The 16473-nt window shown below is 39.8% G+C and overlaps 1 protein-coding gene across 3 annotated transcripts in view; it reads left to right on the forward strand.

The window, feature by feature from the left end:
• Nucleotides 1-11581, forward strand: part of ZNF143 (zinc finger protein 143) — a 37629-nt gene extending 26048 nt beyond the window's left edge. For 2 of the 3 annotated variants that reach the window (XM_033062654.2, XM_033062655.2), the window contains exons 11-16: nt 1481-1660; nt 2758-2985; nt 4262-4410; nt 5686-5847; nt 6640-6786; nt 9637-11581. In XM_033062654.2, the coding sequence (XP_032918545.1) occupies nt 1481-1660; nt 2758-2985; nt 4262-4410; nt 5686-5847; nt 6640-6786; nt 9637-9720 (950 nt within the window). In that variant the 3' untranslated portion in view covers nt 9721-11581. Of the gene's footprint in view, nt 1-1480; nt 1661-2757; nt 2986-4261; nt 4411-5685; nt 5848-6639; nt 6787-8656; nt 8722-9636 lie in introns of all 3 variants that reach the window. The other variant, XM_033062656.2, reaches the window with a different exon arrangement.
• Nucleotides 11582-16473: the final 4892 nt, after the last annotated feature.

Consider the following 16473-nt stretch of genomic DNA (forward strand, 5'->3'; position numbering starts at 1 on the left):
TTGGTAGGGACATCAGGGACAGCACTTTCTTCATTTTCTGCCTCTATAAACCACAAGTGGCTTTCCCCCCTCTGTCAGAGTCAAGTCTCGCTTTCAGTGCCATCAAATGCTTGCCTCGGCTTTCTCCGTGATTCAAACAGACACGCAGCCCTGGGATGAGAAAAGCTGCTGTGGATGGTAACCCGTGCTGCAGGGGGGCAGAGCTTCAAGGCTTTGCATTTGTAGGGTTGGAATTCTCTGTCACCTGGAAACACGTCGCTTTGCTAGGAAGGACATTAGAATTTGAAAAGACCCCTTCAGGGACCGGTCTGGTGACATTCCTGCGGGCATTGTTTGAGAGATGTGTTGTGGTTTCCAGTGCAGGGTCTGTTGCTGGGTGGGGTTGGCTCTGCTGCTTTCAGACTTGTTTGGGGTCCTGGCTGAAACCAGGATTAGGGGAGCCATGGTAACACAACACTGAGGCCTATGGGGAGTACACACTGCCTTGGCAGGAAGCTGGAAAACCTCCCCAAAACAGCTGTCCCAAGGAGTCAATAGTAGCTTCCTCTGCCAAGGAGCGAACTGCTTTGGAGTTTCGTGGTATTACTCTCTATCAGGACTCATGCTTTTGTTTTTAAGTACCTATTGTTGTATCTGTGGGGGTGTTCTGCTCTCTCTTGCTCTCAGATTCTGCTCTTTGGTAAGCAGCACAGTGTGTGGAATGTACTTGGCTGTAGAAATGGGAAATTACACTAGGACAGCCTGTCAGTGGCTCGGAAGTCTCCAAATTTAACCCTCTTTGCTCTCCTTCACATGTTTTGATAGATGTGAAAGGTCAGGGTTATTGCAGTATTACTGGTTGGCCTTGCCTGCTATTCACAGTGAAATACTTCGGTGCAGGGATGTAAGTTATTGTGCTTAAACTTGTATTACATGAAAAGACGTATTCTAAAAGAACCTGATATTTGTATTTGTGATTTGGTTTGATCTGGGAGTTTGAAACTTGAGTTTCATGGCTGCTTCTCTACAGAAAGTTTGTTCTTTAAGGTTAAATGCTTTCTATAACAAGTTTTATTAATCCATGTTTATCCTGGTTATATGTTGAATCATGAAGGTGCTTTTTCGTTTGAAGAATTAACAATTGTCAAATGTCAGTGATATGATACGCTTACTTTGGATAATATATGTATCAATTGTTAAATAGTTGTTAGATTATGGGCAGTGTGGAAGCTAATCCAGGCAACTGAGTCTGTTCTATACATGTTAAAGTATTAATCTAAATGCTTCATAGTTTACTTTACAGACTGTCTGATTTTTCTGAATTTTGTTCGCTTGGGCTAAACTAGAACACTCCACAGTGGCACGTTCATGGTATTTCTGACTGAGGGTCTCAAAGATAATTTTTCAGCTTTAGGTTCCTACACTCAAGTCTAAGTGTAATTTAGGATTTTAATTCTTTTGTAACCCTTGCATATGTACCTTTTCTTGTCTTGTTTTTCAGGTGAAAGGCCTTTTAAGTGTCCCTTTGAAGGATGTGGCAGGTCATTCACAACATCAAATATTAGAAAGGTTCACATCAGGACGCATACAGGCGAAAGGCCTTATTACTGTACAGAGCCAGGATGTGGGAGAGCATTTGCCAGTGCAACTAATTATAAGAATCATGTGAGAATACACACAGGTACATGAGAGATTTACTGCATTTTTTAAGTGGAATCTGCTTGGGACAGGCTGTGTCATTCTTGTGATCAGTGTTTTGGTGGGTTAATTGGGTATAGTCATGTTTATATGACTTGGCTTGGTAATTCTGTTTGGGCCTCCTCTCCCCTCAGCTGAGACATTTAAGCAGTTAGATTTCCCACCTTGCTGTCAAGGCAGAATTATTTTGGTTTGGATGCCAAGTTTTTTAAACTGGACATTGGGCTGGATCTTTATGATGATTCTGGGGCTTGCCTCCCTTGTGAGCTGTTTCTTAAATAAATACCAGTAAAGGACAAGTCTGAGCTTAACTTTGGCTCACTGTTATGAGTCACCCTTTCATCCCAGCTGTATTTTCCTTGCTGCTGGCACTGTGGTCAAAACTTCCTTTTTAATAGACTGGATGTGAAAATACTTATCTAACTTGATTTTCAGACTTAGTCAGCAGAAATAATAAGCACAAATTTGAAGATTCTAAAATGTCAAAGCCAATGATAGCCGTATCAGCTTGGTAGCATTATATATTTTATAGAAACACAGACAAGATTCATAGAGGGATGTTTTTTATCTCAGTTTGTATTTTTAATTTGCAATGTAATTTGAACACTTGTTTCATTGATTTTTAAATGGAAGGTGTTTCTGTATGAAACCATAATTGTTCATACACATACTTCCTGTGGATTTCCTCAGAGCTTTCAATACTCAAAAGTGATACTAGTCAATCAATATATCTGATCATCAAGGGAAACTATGGGGCTTCCAGTAATAAAAGAACAAAATTCTCAATAGAATGACAAACTGAAATTGCAGCTCTCAGCCTGTATCATTCTGCCCTCATCAGAAAGATGTTTTAGATGGAATGATAGGGAGAAAAATGGGCCCAACTTGTACTAGCAGTAATTCTTAAAAAAAGAGAGTAAGATGTTGCATTGATGAACTTAGTGAGGTTGAGCTTCTCTGTTGCCTTTGAAATTAAAGGATGGTTGGTAAAGAAGGTTTGTCCCTAAATATAATTTACTGACAATTTTTCCTGTACAGCCTGAATAAAGTTCTCTTTATACCTTTTGTTTTCCCGTGCAGGGGAGAAGCCCTATGTCTGTACAGTTCCTGGCTGTGACAAACGTTTCACAGAGTATTCCAGTTTATACAAACATCATGTTGTACATACTCATTCCAAACCATACAACTGCAATCACTGCGGGAAGACCTACAAGCAGATCTCTACCCTTGCTATGCACAAACGGACAGCGCACAACGACACAGAGCCCATTGAGGAAGAGCAAGAGGCTTTCTTTGAGCCACCTCCAGGTTAGAATTGCAACCTTTGAATCTTTAGTTGGAGAAAAAAAAGAAAAATGGGCTGGATGGTATTTTGCTGGGGGATTTTGACAGACAGCGAAAGCAAAGCATAGATTAAACATTAATGTACTTAAAAAAGGTATTTTAATTTCTCTGTAAGGCTTTTTAGGGTGGTAGGCTAACTGTAAACAGAAATTGCATGGTAATTGGCCAGATAATAAACTAATTTATAGAAATCATGGGGTTAAGAGAGAAATTTGAATTGCAATCTCAGCAAACCTTGCTAAAAACATGAATGTGGGGAAGGAACCCGAGAGACTCTAAACTGATTACAACTTACTGGACTTTTGTTAAGAATTTTTCAAAGAGTATATGTGTGTGTGTATATATATAAAAAACACCATGGCTGGTGACAATCTTTTGTGTGGGAGTAAAGGCTCTACCTTGAGGAAAAAAAAAATCTGTTTTTGCAGGACAGTGATATGAGCTGGTTTTGCTGTGGTTTAGAGCAGTTTCTGTAAACTTTCTTAGAGGTAGAGATGCAAAAGAGCTGCTGTGCTGCAGTATTCCTCAGAGTATGCTGTTCATAGTATCATGAATATTGAATCTTATGGTTATAAAGGATCAGACTGAAGAAAATATGTGATAGGACAAACACTTGTAAAATTGTGATTTTTTTTTTTTTTAAATGTGCCTGGAGATTGGAGATATCCACACAAACTGTTTTGGTTAGAAGAGTTGTTTTGCTACATGTTCTTGGGAAACTGCACTGAATGCCTCAAGCAGACTTGCTATAGCTTAATTCCTTCCTTTGAAAGAATGATAACATTCATTTGCTGAGGTTAAACATTTATCAAGATAATGAACTGACTTAAATCTTCACACAAAACCATCACTATATTCTTCTGTATGTTTGTTAATTAATAACTTTAAAAAAAGAAAATCCAGTTGTGTTTGCATGGAGTCCCTTGCATGGAGAGGTTAACATTTAATGAATAAATTAGAAATGTTTATCACATTTTAGTATTTGCTTACGAACTAAATGTATACGTAATATTTATGTGTCTTTAGACTCATTGCTAGAAGATTATACCCCCTGTTCCCAAAATAAGACTTTCTGACTTGCCTCTGGTGTTCTTCCTTTATTTTTCTCATCTTTCCACTAAATTTTTCTGTTGGAGTGTTTAAACCTTCAGACAAGACTGGGACTTAATCCTTGTTATTTACTCTCCTGGGAGCATTTAGAATATGTAAAGTATCCTCTTGCCTTCTTTGTATCCAATAGGTCAAGGTGAAGATGTGCTCAAAGGCTCCCAGATCACCTACGTGACAGGTGTGGAGGGAGATGATGTCATTTCTGCACAGGTTGCTACGGTTACTCAGTCAGGATTAGGCCAACAAGTAGCACTGATATCCCAGGATGGAACCCAACATGTAAGTAACTACAGTGTTCAGGTGCTGACAAATCCATGCTGGGAATTGAGGCACAGTTTTGTAGCTTCTGAAATCACATAGAATTTTTGGTAAATGTTTGTGGCTTTCTTATGGAAAGAAACTTCTTTGGAGCTGTGTTAGGATATGTTTAGGGTTGTGCCTCCTGTGGAATACCTAAGTGAAACTGTATTAATCCAAAGGTAGGGGATTGGTCTCTCCTTGTTATCCTTGTCACTCTGAAAAGGGCTGTTTCAACAACTGCTATATATACAGCCTGTTTCTGAGGTTTCTCACACTTCCCAGATTATGCTGTTAATATCTGACTGGCATCTTCACTGTCTTGTCTGCAGACACTTTAGGGGTTTGAGGGGTGGGAAGTCTTTTCAGTCCAGGTGCTTCCTTTGCAAGCTTGGTTGGTAGTGTGCAGTTTCTAACATAAACTAAAGGATAATAAATCCTTTGCTACTGTTTTCCACTTGAACATTTCTATGGCTTTTTCTTAAGGTTTTCCATGGATACGTATTTTTAAGGATTTCATATGAAATTAATTTGGAAGGGGATTTCAGCACAACTCTTAATTCACTGTGGCAGTATATTGAAGGCTTTTGGGAAAAAGTTTCTGTATCAGCTGTCAGGGCAGCTGAAATACCAGTAACTTATGAAAGATATATTCTGAATCCAGACTGAAATAAAATATCCAATGTTATATTGCCAGCTCTGGCCATTGCAGCAATACTGAGTAACTGGCATTTTTACCCTCTAAAATGAAGGCCTGTAGAAGCCTTGATATAGAATTCTTACATTTAAGTTCTTTCAGCTTGACTTCAGTTCTGGGATTTATTACCTTGTAAATTGGGCATCAGATTATATCTGATGCCCTAATGCATTTATACTGGAGACATCAGTAATTTATTACGTTAATTTGTTACAGATTGTTTATTTGTGGCTTAAATTCTCAGCCCTTGTATTGCCATCAAGATAAAAGTATGTCAGGTGATACAGCCTTGAATCCCATTGACCTCTGTGTTAGACATGCATAGATAGTCTGTGATGCTGTTATTTGGGATACTGTCTGAATAACATGGAAGTGTAGGCTCTGAGATTAAGTATGAGCCTCTTTCTACTCCTGAGAGCCCAGTTATTTTCTGTAAACAGGTAAGTGCATGTGAGAGGTCATGAACTGATAGCTCCCAGCCGTGAGGCAGATGGAAGGAGGGCTGTGACCTGAGCAGCAGTCAGAGCCTGCCCTGCCTCAGGAGCTGCTCTGTGTTGCAGGTGAACATTTCCCAGGCAGACATGCAGGCCATCGGCAACACCATCACCATGGTGACACAAGATGGCACCACCATCACCGTCCCTGCCCACGACGCCGTCATCTCCTCGGCGGGAACGCACTCCGTGGCCATGGTCACTGCCGAGGGCACCGAGGGCCAGCAGGTGAGACACCCTGTCCTGCACACTGCCATGGCCCTTCAGGAGCTGCTATCAAATGGGCTCCTGAGCCATCACTTCTGTCATTGATGAGATGTATCTCAGCAGAGCAGTTTGCAGCACCTGGCCAGCACATTCCCCTCCTAAGTGCTGATGTGTTCTATTCTAGTGCTGTACTTCAGCAGATGGTAGAATGTTTTAAAAACAAGTGGGCACCAAGAAAAAAACCTGAGGTACCACTCCCATGATTCATTTAGGTGTCTGTAAAAAAAGACCTAGAAATGCCAAACATTTTCCCCAAAGTCACATAGTAAATGAGTGGCAGAACTAAGAATAGAATCCATTATGAACTGTAATTTCATTGGTTAATATTATGGGACTGTAATTTATTTGGCAGATAGGAAACATTTGTGTAAGTATCTATCTGTGAGTCAGCTGTTTTTTCTGTACATTAAAAACTAACTTTTTAGTGCAACTATGATGTTATCTTTAAGTTAAAATACATTCCACTGTTCTAAAATTGCACCACATGAAAATGAAGATCCTTGTTAATGTCTGTGTAGGTAGTCACAGGTCTGTAGGCACATTTATTGAATTGCTGCAGTCCTGAGGATGTTTGTATTTTAAGAACTAATAGATAATTTGGAGAAAACAATTATGGCAACTTTTCTTTTGCACAATACAATCATGCTCATGAGCGATGCCAGCTTTGCATGTAACTGTGAAGGCAGTGGTGGCACGAGGTGAGCAGCAGGAACACATCTGCCAGGCAGGTGATTCTGTCCCTTTGTCCTGAAGGTTGCGATTGTGGCCCAAGACTTAGCAGCGTTTCACAGTGCCTCCTCAGAAATGGGACACCAGCAGCACGGACACCATCTAGTGACTACAGAAACTAGACCTGTTACGTTGTTGGCTACATCCAATGGGACACAAATTGCAGTACAGGTAAGATGGAGATAATTTGTGGGGGTTTTTGGCAGCATTTCTTACTTCTAGAGCTAGAAGCTACTTAGGTAATTAAATTATTTGAATAAGCTTGGTTTCCCTGAAAAAAATTTAGCCCGCAACCATGTCATCTCATATTTAAAATAATATTTAGGGTTAGGAAGAGGAATAAACAGCATCTGATTTTCCAAATCTACAAGTAGAACTCCAAAAAAAGGGGAAGGCTGGGGGAGGGCCAAACTTCAGGTCAACTGAGTTGTTCATGGTCTCATAGGCTTCTCACAGGTGAAAAAGTGCTTTTGTTCATCCTTCAGCTTTGTATATAGGGTTGACACATATAACACCAAACTCTCAAGGATAAATTGCTATGAACTTATAAAATTAGCAAATTTGTTATTTGAACCTTGAAATGCTAATAGCAAAATAGTGCAAACAGTTACATGGAAAAATTAATAATCAGAAATCTCTGGAAGTAGTGACCTTCTGTTATGTGCCAAACCAGCACAGTACAAGCAGTCTCTGTAAATAGTTCCTCACATTGTTCAAACACGGTCAGGAAAAGGTAATTTCTAGGTATGAAAGAGCTCTTAAGAGCTCAGGTTGAAAGGAATAGTATTAATATCCTCAAGCAGAAACGAGAGATTTGTTATTTTACCCTTTGTTTAATGGAAAGTAGCAAGTCAGATGCTGTTGAAAGTTGAGAAGCTCTGAATTCTGAACTCCTCTCTTTTGAGCACTACTCAAAACCGCCTGTAAGAGAAACCAGGTCAGAAGGCAATTGTTTGCATGAGAGCAAGAAAAAAGCAACTTGCACCCTCAGCAGTGGGTCCTTAAAATGAAAGGAAAAGAGGCATTCTCTGCACAGACCCCTCGTCTGTTACCAGCAATGGAACATTAACTTAAGTCTCTTTACATTAATTAAACTTAAAATACACAAATAGTAGAGAGAGAATTCAAAACTAAAATATTGATTATTCCTGAGGGTTATTAGCTTTTATTTTGTACTTGGATAGTAATAAATGAATCCATTTGGTTTCTAAGTACAGTAATTTCACAATTATAAGCCGCACCATTTTGACTAAAATTTTGGTCCAAACCCAAAGTGCGGCTTATAATCAGGTGCGACTTAGATATGGACAAAGAACGAAAAGTTGCTGTTTTAGTTTGGAGGACAGGTGTCTGCTGTGAAAGGCAGGAGCTTCTCTTTGAAATGGAGAATGTAAACCCCCTCCCTCCAAATTATTATAATTTTGAAATCAAGGGGCTTTCAGGCAAAGATATGGGAATTGGGAATAACAGTTCTTTACAAGGGCAATTAAAATAGAAATACAGTACTACAAAGAAACAAACCCCAAACCCTGACACAGTCAGAGTACAACCTGACACCGTCAGGCAGGGTGTTGGCAGCAGTCCCATTAAATGGTGGCTGCATCCTCCTGCAGTGACAGATGTGATTCAGTTGGAGCAGTGCTCCTGTACAAGGTGCAGTTTCCCTCTGGAGGTCCAGTGGTGATGTGGAGAAATCCGGTTTTCCTCTGGAGTCCAGTGGAGAAAGGGGCTCCCTTAGTGTCCCAAAACCTCTGTTTTTATCTTGGTGAGAAATGTTGGGCTCTTCCCCCTGGCTGGAGCAACTTCCAATGGGATGCAGTAATTTTATCAGTGCCACAGTGGGACTCAATGAAAATGACTCGCTGGAGGAAGGATGGGTTGTGAAAAGATAAAGAACAATGGCCTGCCTGGTTTCAATGGATGGCCCATTAGCAGAATATCTCCCATGGAGATAAGGATCACTGCCCCCACCCTCAACAGATGGTGATAGAACAGATACCTTTTCTCACACTCTGTATTGTAACGTGCGGCTTATAATCAGGTGCGGCTTACATGTGGACAAAGAACGAAAAGTTGCTGACACCCGGAAGTGCGGCTTATAATCAGGTGCGCCTTATAATCGTGAAATTACTGTACTGGTAAAGCCAGTAGCCTGGCCAGTAGCCTATTGAAGCCCTAACTAGGTGAAAACGGAGATCTCAATTTTAGTGGATCCAGAATGTGATATGCAGTGACTGTCAAAATAACAGGGGACACTTAGAATTGTCCCATTAGGCCAACAATTTGGTCTTACCTTTCACACGCCCATGTGTTTCTCTGGAGCCAATAGGTAATGGCCAGCTTTACATTTTTCGTAAGGTTGAAGTTGTCTTCAGTGTTCCCATGAACGTATTATAAAACTCTATGGATTCCTTCCCAAAATTATCAAGTTGTCTTTATTCATGGTTGGTTATCTTGCTTCTGATAGTACCAGATAATTTCCTCTCTAAACTAACTGTAGAATCAAAAAATGTCCTCACAACAGCTTTTTGTGCATTTGGGCTTCTGTAATAAATGTACACTTTTTCTATAAATTAATGTCATGTGGTGTTCCATGGAGCTGGCTTCCTAGAGTCAGAGTTAAGAAAAATGAAGATATTTGCTTTACCAGTGATAAAATGTAGTGCAACAGCCACTGACTTCTGCAAGCCTTGTCTGAGCTTTGTAATATCTGCCAAGTAAAATATCACCTACTTTGTGGGTCATGAAGTGTGTTTATCATGCAGCAGTTCTTTGAAGCACATATTTGGTAGTTACATAGAAACCCAGTGTAATCTCCTATCAGCAGCTATCTTAATTGTCATGCTGATTAGATAGCTGCTGGTGTATATTACCCAGGAGAGGTGTGACAATACTGATCACACTTATTTAGGCTGAAGTATTGTTTGATATCCAGATCTGTGCTTTGAGATCTTTTTTGATGCATTTATTATGCAAGTGTAACATTTTGGATTTCTTTCTGTTTAAATGTGTTGTTTTCAGCTTGGAGAACAACAGTCTCTGGAAGAAGCCATTAGAATAGCCTCCAGAATACAGCAGGGAGAAACGCCAGGGATTGATGATTAACTTCTGAATCTGCTACCAGAACAATAGAGTGAAAGGTATTTTATTTTCAACCAACAAAGGTTCATGCCAGCAACAGCCCATAAAAACGTTGAAGTCCCTTACTCACTGATACTGTGTACACATTTTATGCAAGAGTGAAGAACATTTTCTAAGTTTTGTGTACATAACCCTTGGAATGGACTGACATCATCTACTTCCAACCGTTGCGTTCAGGAATATGGAATTAGGATTCTATAGTAAACTTCCTTGTTATCCTTTCATCAGATTTCAGACTGGTCTACAAGCAAGTAAAAAATAGAAGTATTGGAATGAATTTTTAATGTCATGTACAAATAATGAAGGCATTACTGAAGATTTCAGCTGTTTAAATAACCATTTCAGGAACCCTTACAAGTAATAAAGGCAACGAAGCCTTTTTAAATTGCATTCCATTAATGGAAAAGTCTTGGATTTTGAGCCTACTACTGTAAATCTTCGTATTTTGATTTGTTTCATACAGATTTGAATACTCTTTAGATTATCTGCCCGATTTCATTCATTGTAAATACAGACTGTTAATGCTGGAAGTGCTAATTATATTATCTTTAAATTGGATTATGTACAAAGAACTGGTTGTTCAATATTAAAGAAAGTAAATCTATTGATTTTGTTTCTTTACATATTTTACTTAAGATGTTACTCTCAAATTATTATGCAATAAAATATAGCAAGACTGTATTGTTTAGATAGGATGATATTGTCGTGCGACGTATTGTTTGACTTCTGAGACTGAAGTTCAAATTATTTATTTACGGCCGTGTATAAATTTTTCCAAAGTTTATTTATCATAAACTTAATTTTTTGACATTAATTTTGATCGTAATCCACTATAGTGTATTAAGCAAATACTGGTAATAGTTATTTCAGACATTCTAAAACACTACAAGAGTGATTTTCACTGAAAGTGAAGTTACCCATTTTCAAATGGTGCATTTGCAGCAAAAGTGCAAGTACTAATAGTCTATCTTCAACAGTTCTGAGTGCCTGCTGCTACCAATCAGTACCTAGGATGTGCTGATAATCAGTGCTTTTGAAAATCAGGACACAAGTTACTAGAAAAAAGGGATGAATGATGATGTAAGTACAATGCTCCTCTCCAACTATCATTCTGTAAAGGAAAAAATCCATTGTAGATATGCCGATAACACACACCAAAATGTAACTTTCAATTTCTTTTTATATGAAGAAGTGTTTTTACTCTTGTCTTGTTAGCAAGCTGGTTAAGCAAGTTAAAAATTTTTGGCTTCCTGTAAGATTCAGTGCTCATTTTAGATTAGTGTCAAGAGCACTTCTGAAACTGAAGCCTCACCTTTTGCCTTCTCAAGGGAAGGACTGAACAGCCTCTGGACAAAACCTTTATTAAGGAATCCCAAGTATTGTAAGGCGCACATCCTATGTGAAAAAATAAAGTCCAGAACTCAGTACCTTGAGGTATTTGACCTCAGAAAGGCCAAGTTTGAATAGAATGAGCTGATTTATTGTGAAGTACTGTATCAGTGTGGGTTGCAGCCTTTCATGTTTTCTACACAGCAGCCAGCTGTAAAGTGCAGTGAGAGAATACAGTACTGTGGGAGAGATGGGGACAAAGCAAAGGCTATTCTCTGCATAAATTACAAAGTGAAACTTGAAACATTTAGGTTGTCTGTAACTTTTGTATAGGATTGAGGTTGCTTGCTCACTTAGGTGCCAGTTTTCCTGAAATGTTGTAAATCTTGATATCCCATGGAGATAAATGTACTATGCAAGGAGGATTAATTGCCTGTCAACTAGATCAGTTTCTTAGTACTTATCACCTTTTAGAAATTAAAGTTGTATCATTTGATGTGAATGTTCAAGGTTTTTTTTTTCTTAAATTTCATTGCTGATAGTTTCTGGAAACGGTTGCCGGAAAGGTGGCTTTGACTTAGCAAAGAAATAACTTCAGTTCTTCTGATTTCCCAGGACATTTCCTGCCCTCAGTACAAATGTGAGTATTCTTTCTCTTTCATACAAGTTGGTTTGCTGCAAGGTGTTCATTCACAACCAGCTCAGTCAGGAACACTAGTATTTTTAAAATTATTTCTGTGACTCTTATCTTACCAGTTATTCTTGCAAAACTCCTAGGTCAAAGGTGGTGCTTCCATGTTTTTGTAGCTACCTCTACAAAGGAAAACTTACTGAATAAATAAGGTAGAGTGACTTAGAGTGCTTAGTGTTTAAAGAAAAGCTGAGGTGATTGTGTACCTTAGCTCCAAGGCTGCCTTCTTAACAGACTCATCGTCTGCGTGGAGAGACCTTGGTGATTTTTCCATTCAGCCAGGAATGGAAGGAGCTGTTTTGGTAGCTGATGTTGCATGTTGGCGTTGGAAGGTCCTGTAGAGGAGTTTAGACAGCACAAGATCGGGTTAGATAGGAAAATTGGCAAAAAGGATTTCAGGAAGAGGAAGAAAAGCAAATGCTTTTTGGCATTAGAAGTCTCTGTATTTTACCCACAGGTTCTACCCCTCTCTTGAAAATCGTCTCAAAGGGAATGGCACACTAGAAAGAAGTAGCTTGTAAAAGATGAACCCTGTAAAGTAAATCAGCTCAGTCTATCACTGCCTCTTACAGACTGATTCCCACATTTCCAGTCACAGTTTTTCTCTCCTATTTCAATTCTGGGCCTGTACCGATTCTCCCCATAAAGGAATAAGCCCGAAGTCTTTCCAGACCTCGCAGTCAACTTTTCCCTGTGAAGTATTTCTCCAGTTTTTCCCTATGGTGGGCTTTGCTGTAGTAAAGGAGTGCTATCTTCTGATAGTAAAAGAGGTGATTATTTTCTGTGCTCCAGGCTGATGACCTCTTGTGCCAGACACACTCTGCATAACAACAGGACGGCTTTTACCCTAAAGGGCTAATGGTTTTCATAAGAGTAGATCCTGCTGTAAACAGCCCTCATCCCTGCTGGTGTGATTAACCCAGCTCAGCTGACCGATAGCGCAGATCCTGGGTGTGAGACAGGCACGTGGTGTCTGCTCAGCCCAAGGGCAGCACGGCTGAGCCGGGAAGGCTCTTCTGCCTAAACTTTGTTCAGTTCCCGACCCTCCTCACCCCTCAAATATCGCCAGCGTTTGTCTCACTGGCTGCTCTGGCTTCTGCCAGACCGTGCTGTAGCAGAGAAATCCCTCTGCATTGCTGTGCTCTTCCCAGTGCACTCAGGGAGCCCTCCCCAGGGACAGGAAGCCATTTTTAGCCAGCAAGGAAAGACGGTGTGGAGCAAGGATCTGAATCTGGCAACTCCAGCTCTAGAACTGTTCAGATTTGTCAGACTACACCTTAAGCTGACCAAGATGCAGAAGTGCCCCATAACAAACCTATTCTGTTCACTCTGAGTTAGTTAATGAATGAAAACACGTTTTCTGTGTAATTTTCAAACAGCACAGGTGAAATGCCATTAGTATTTGGGTGGCATGCAAACTGCTTTTCTTAAGCAGTAAAGTTTTGAGAGACTGGAAATGACAGGTAATTTGTGTCCTGTTCAGCTATTACCTTAGAGTTAAAACAAAACTTTAAAAGATGCATTTATTCAGCATGCATCATTTTTGTCTTGAAAAAATGGAAATTACCTTGTCTTTGCAGATGCATAAAATCACTCTAGCCCCTTGTTTATAATGAACTTTTTTATTTGCAAAGTATATATTTGAACACCATTTTCCCAAAAGTATCCTGTGCTCTATGGATAAGAACCTTCTAGACACCTGTGACAACAAAACAAAAATCAAGAACCATTTTCAGTTCTTTGTTGAAGGTAGTAAATTGAATTCAAACTGAGGCAGAAAGCAAGCATTTTTCCTTGTTATGTGTATTGTAAAATGCCCCATCAGTTTGGCATTCCTTTGATTCTATTTTTCGTTCTGCTGGTGAAGTTCACTTGGCCAGAGGAAAATCTAACAATCTCATTAGGCCATCAACATTAGCACTAAGTGGCTGACACCTTACCCTATCAGGAACGTGGTGATAGCAGACTTTCTAACTCAGGGTTATATTCAAAGCAGACTTTAATTATCCCAATAAACATAACAAGCTTATATCAATTATCCTAATAAACACAGAAGCACTTGGTCCTACACAGTCTGTGTATTTATCTCTGCAGGAAATAAACCCTTTAAATCCAATCCACCTCAGGTTCTGAAACAATAAGAGATTTTCTTTGGGTTATTACTGTTCTGTTTAATTATTTGCAGCATTTTGCTCACAGGAATGACAAACCATTTACACTTTCAGGGCCCAAGTAACTGTGTGGAACTTTCCCTGTAAGTAAAAAGTATCTTATGTGGTTGTCAAAACCCCCAGTGTTTTACCTTTTCTTTGGTTTAAATCCATCATCAGCCTTTAGGTTGATTTGCTGTGCTTTTTACTTATTTTTCAAGAGCCTTTTAGACTTTCCATCGTGTTACTGTTACTGCTTGGTTCTGGAGAATTTGCTGAGAGCTTCCTGAACAGGCATCTTACTGAGGGAAGACAAGGGAAAGAGGCTGACTTTCCAACATCTGGCAGGTCTGCTGGCACAACAGAAATTCCCCACAGGGATGTAAAAAAGCTCCTGGAGACACAAAAGTGGTCCAAAGCTACATCTCCAGTGGGGCTTTTGCCGTGGTATAGGGCTAATTCAGATTTGAATATAGGTTGTAATGACTGAAATATCAGAAAGTACAAGAGTGATTTTTGGGACAGATAGGATAAGCTGCTTTTTGTTTTTAAACAGATACATTCAGGACAGAGATGGATTTTTAAAAAATCTTTTTATCTGCACACTTAAAAGTGTTTGTAAAATGTTTTAGCTTAAATGATGCACATAAGAGATTATAAAGAGAAGAGTAGTAGATTTGAAAAAAGGCACAGTAACTTTTTTATGATTTTGCATGTTTTCCTGAAGGAGAAAAAAGAAACAGGTTAGTGATAGAGGTAAATCAGTAGTGTAGTGACTACTTAGTTTTTTGCATTAGACGTTGTGAGGTTTTTAATTGCTGGTACAAAACCTTTCTATCTTGAGAATTTTAACTTGGCCTCAACAGAGGGCTGGGACATTCTAATTGTACCTGTTTCAGTCATGGCAATTATTCTATCTCTTCCACTTTTCAGATATTTTGGAGGAAATTTCTTACCTGAATACAACTCTCAGGAAAAGATTGTTTTGCTGTTTTCTTGTTAAACAGACTTCAAGTGTTGAGGCAGACTTACAAGAAAAAAGGGAGTCACTGAAAAGTGTCATGACTGTGTGCTCTCTTAGTCATAGAAAATTGCTGAATTGTATGTGACTGCTTGGCACAACCTGTCCTTTTAAAATGTACTTTGTACATTTTAACTTCTGAGTACCTTCAGATCTTCCCTGAAATTCTGAGATTTTGGATCCAGAAGCTCTTCTTCACTTTGTGGAAACCGTGGTGCTGTCAAATTCTCCTTTCTATTCTCTGCCTTGTTCTCTTGCTGTTATTATTTAGAGTTCCTGGGTGAATGAATCCCTGAGAAATATCCCCTCTGCCTGCAGACTATAAAGAGAACAAGGACTGGCAGCATCAGCTATTGGCATGTCTTTGGATATACAAAGTCCATTTTTGATGGGAAACTCATTTAACTCTGGACCTTGTAATTGAAGAGAAAGAGGCTGCCAGCTAACAGCAGCTGTTAGCAGCACAAACCCAGATAAAATAATCTTTAAACTGCTCACCTTTAGGCTGCCAGTGGCCCAGACACAACATCTCCAAGTTGGCACATTCCCACTGGGACCTGTTGTCCCAGTATATGCCAACTCTTGTGTGAACACTGGAATGCCATCACTGGCACTGGTGATAAGCACACTGGTCCCTGGGTACCTGCTGAAAGCCAAGATAAAAGCTGGGAAAACAGCAGAGATCTCTCTCTGCTCTCAGTTCTCTGTAAACGGCCTTGGCACAGGTGGCTGCAGCGTTTCTGTTTTTCATAAAAGCAGCTTGACCTTCTTCCCCTTCTGCTCTTTCACTCCATTTACACCTCTCATGCTAAGGTGAATTCTCATAATAAGGTGAATTGTGCTGGCTGATGTAAAATGGGTTTCAGCTAGATTTTGGCAGAACTCTTCCAGTTTGATGGAAGTGGTTTTGCAGGATTCCGGAGGGGCTTGCATGTGCAGGAATGCTGACAAGATGGCAATGCCACTTCTCTGGCAGTTCTGACAGCCAGAAAAATTGGCCATTGTTCTATTTCTTCCCCATTCATCATTATTTGACTTCCCCTGCTACCCACAAAAGTTGAAACAATGGTTTCCTTGAGCTTGAAAACTCCTAGTTAAAAGCAGCTGTTTGCCTGTGAGCGTGCACTGCTCCAGATAAACATTTTTAGCAGCAAAATCTTCAGTGCACCTTAAAAACAAGTGTTATAAAAAGGAAAAGAAGCCAATTTTGCAAACATATATCCTGAAAACCGTTAAACCACTCAAATTTGTAGGAATATCAGTCAGGCACTGCCTAGACATCAGTTTGTGTGCTGTTACATCTACTGGAAGAACCAGGGCTTGAGTCTGCAAGATCCGTAGCAGTACAAAGGTGCAATTTGATCAGCCTCAGACAATTTGGGATGATTTGCTGGGAGAGTGTGGCACAGTGGAATCATGCAGAGCTTCTCTTCACTCAGCTTCCTCCTCCTGTGGTGATGTCCATTGCTCAAGTGCTCTCTGGGAGGGAATTGGCTCCTGGAGCTCTTTACCCAGGCTGCTCCTAG

Source organism: Catharus ustulatus, chromosome 6 (assembly GCF_009819885.2).
Source record: "Catharus ustulatus isolate bCatUst1 chromosome 6, bCatUst1.pri.v2, whole genome shotgun sequence".
Classification (NCBI taxonomy): domain Eukaryota; kingdom Metazoa; phylum Chordata; class Aves; order Passeriformes; family Turdidae; genus Catharus; species Catharus ustulatus.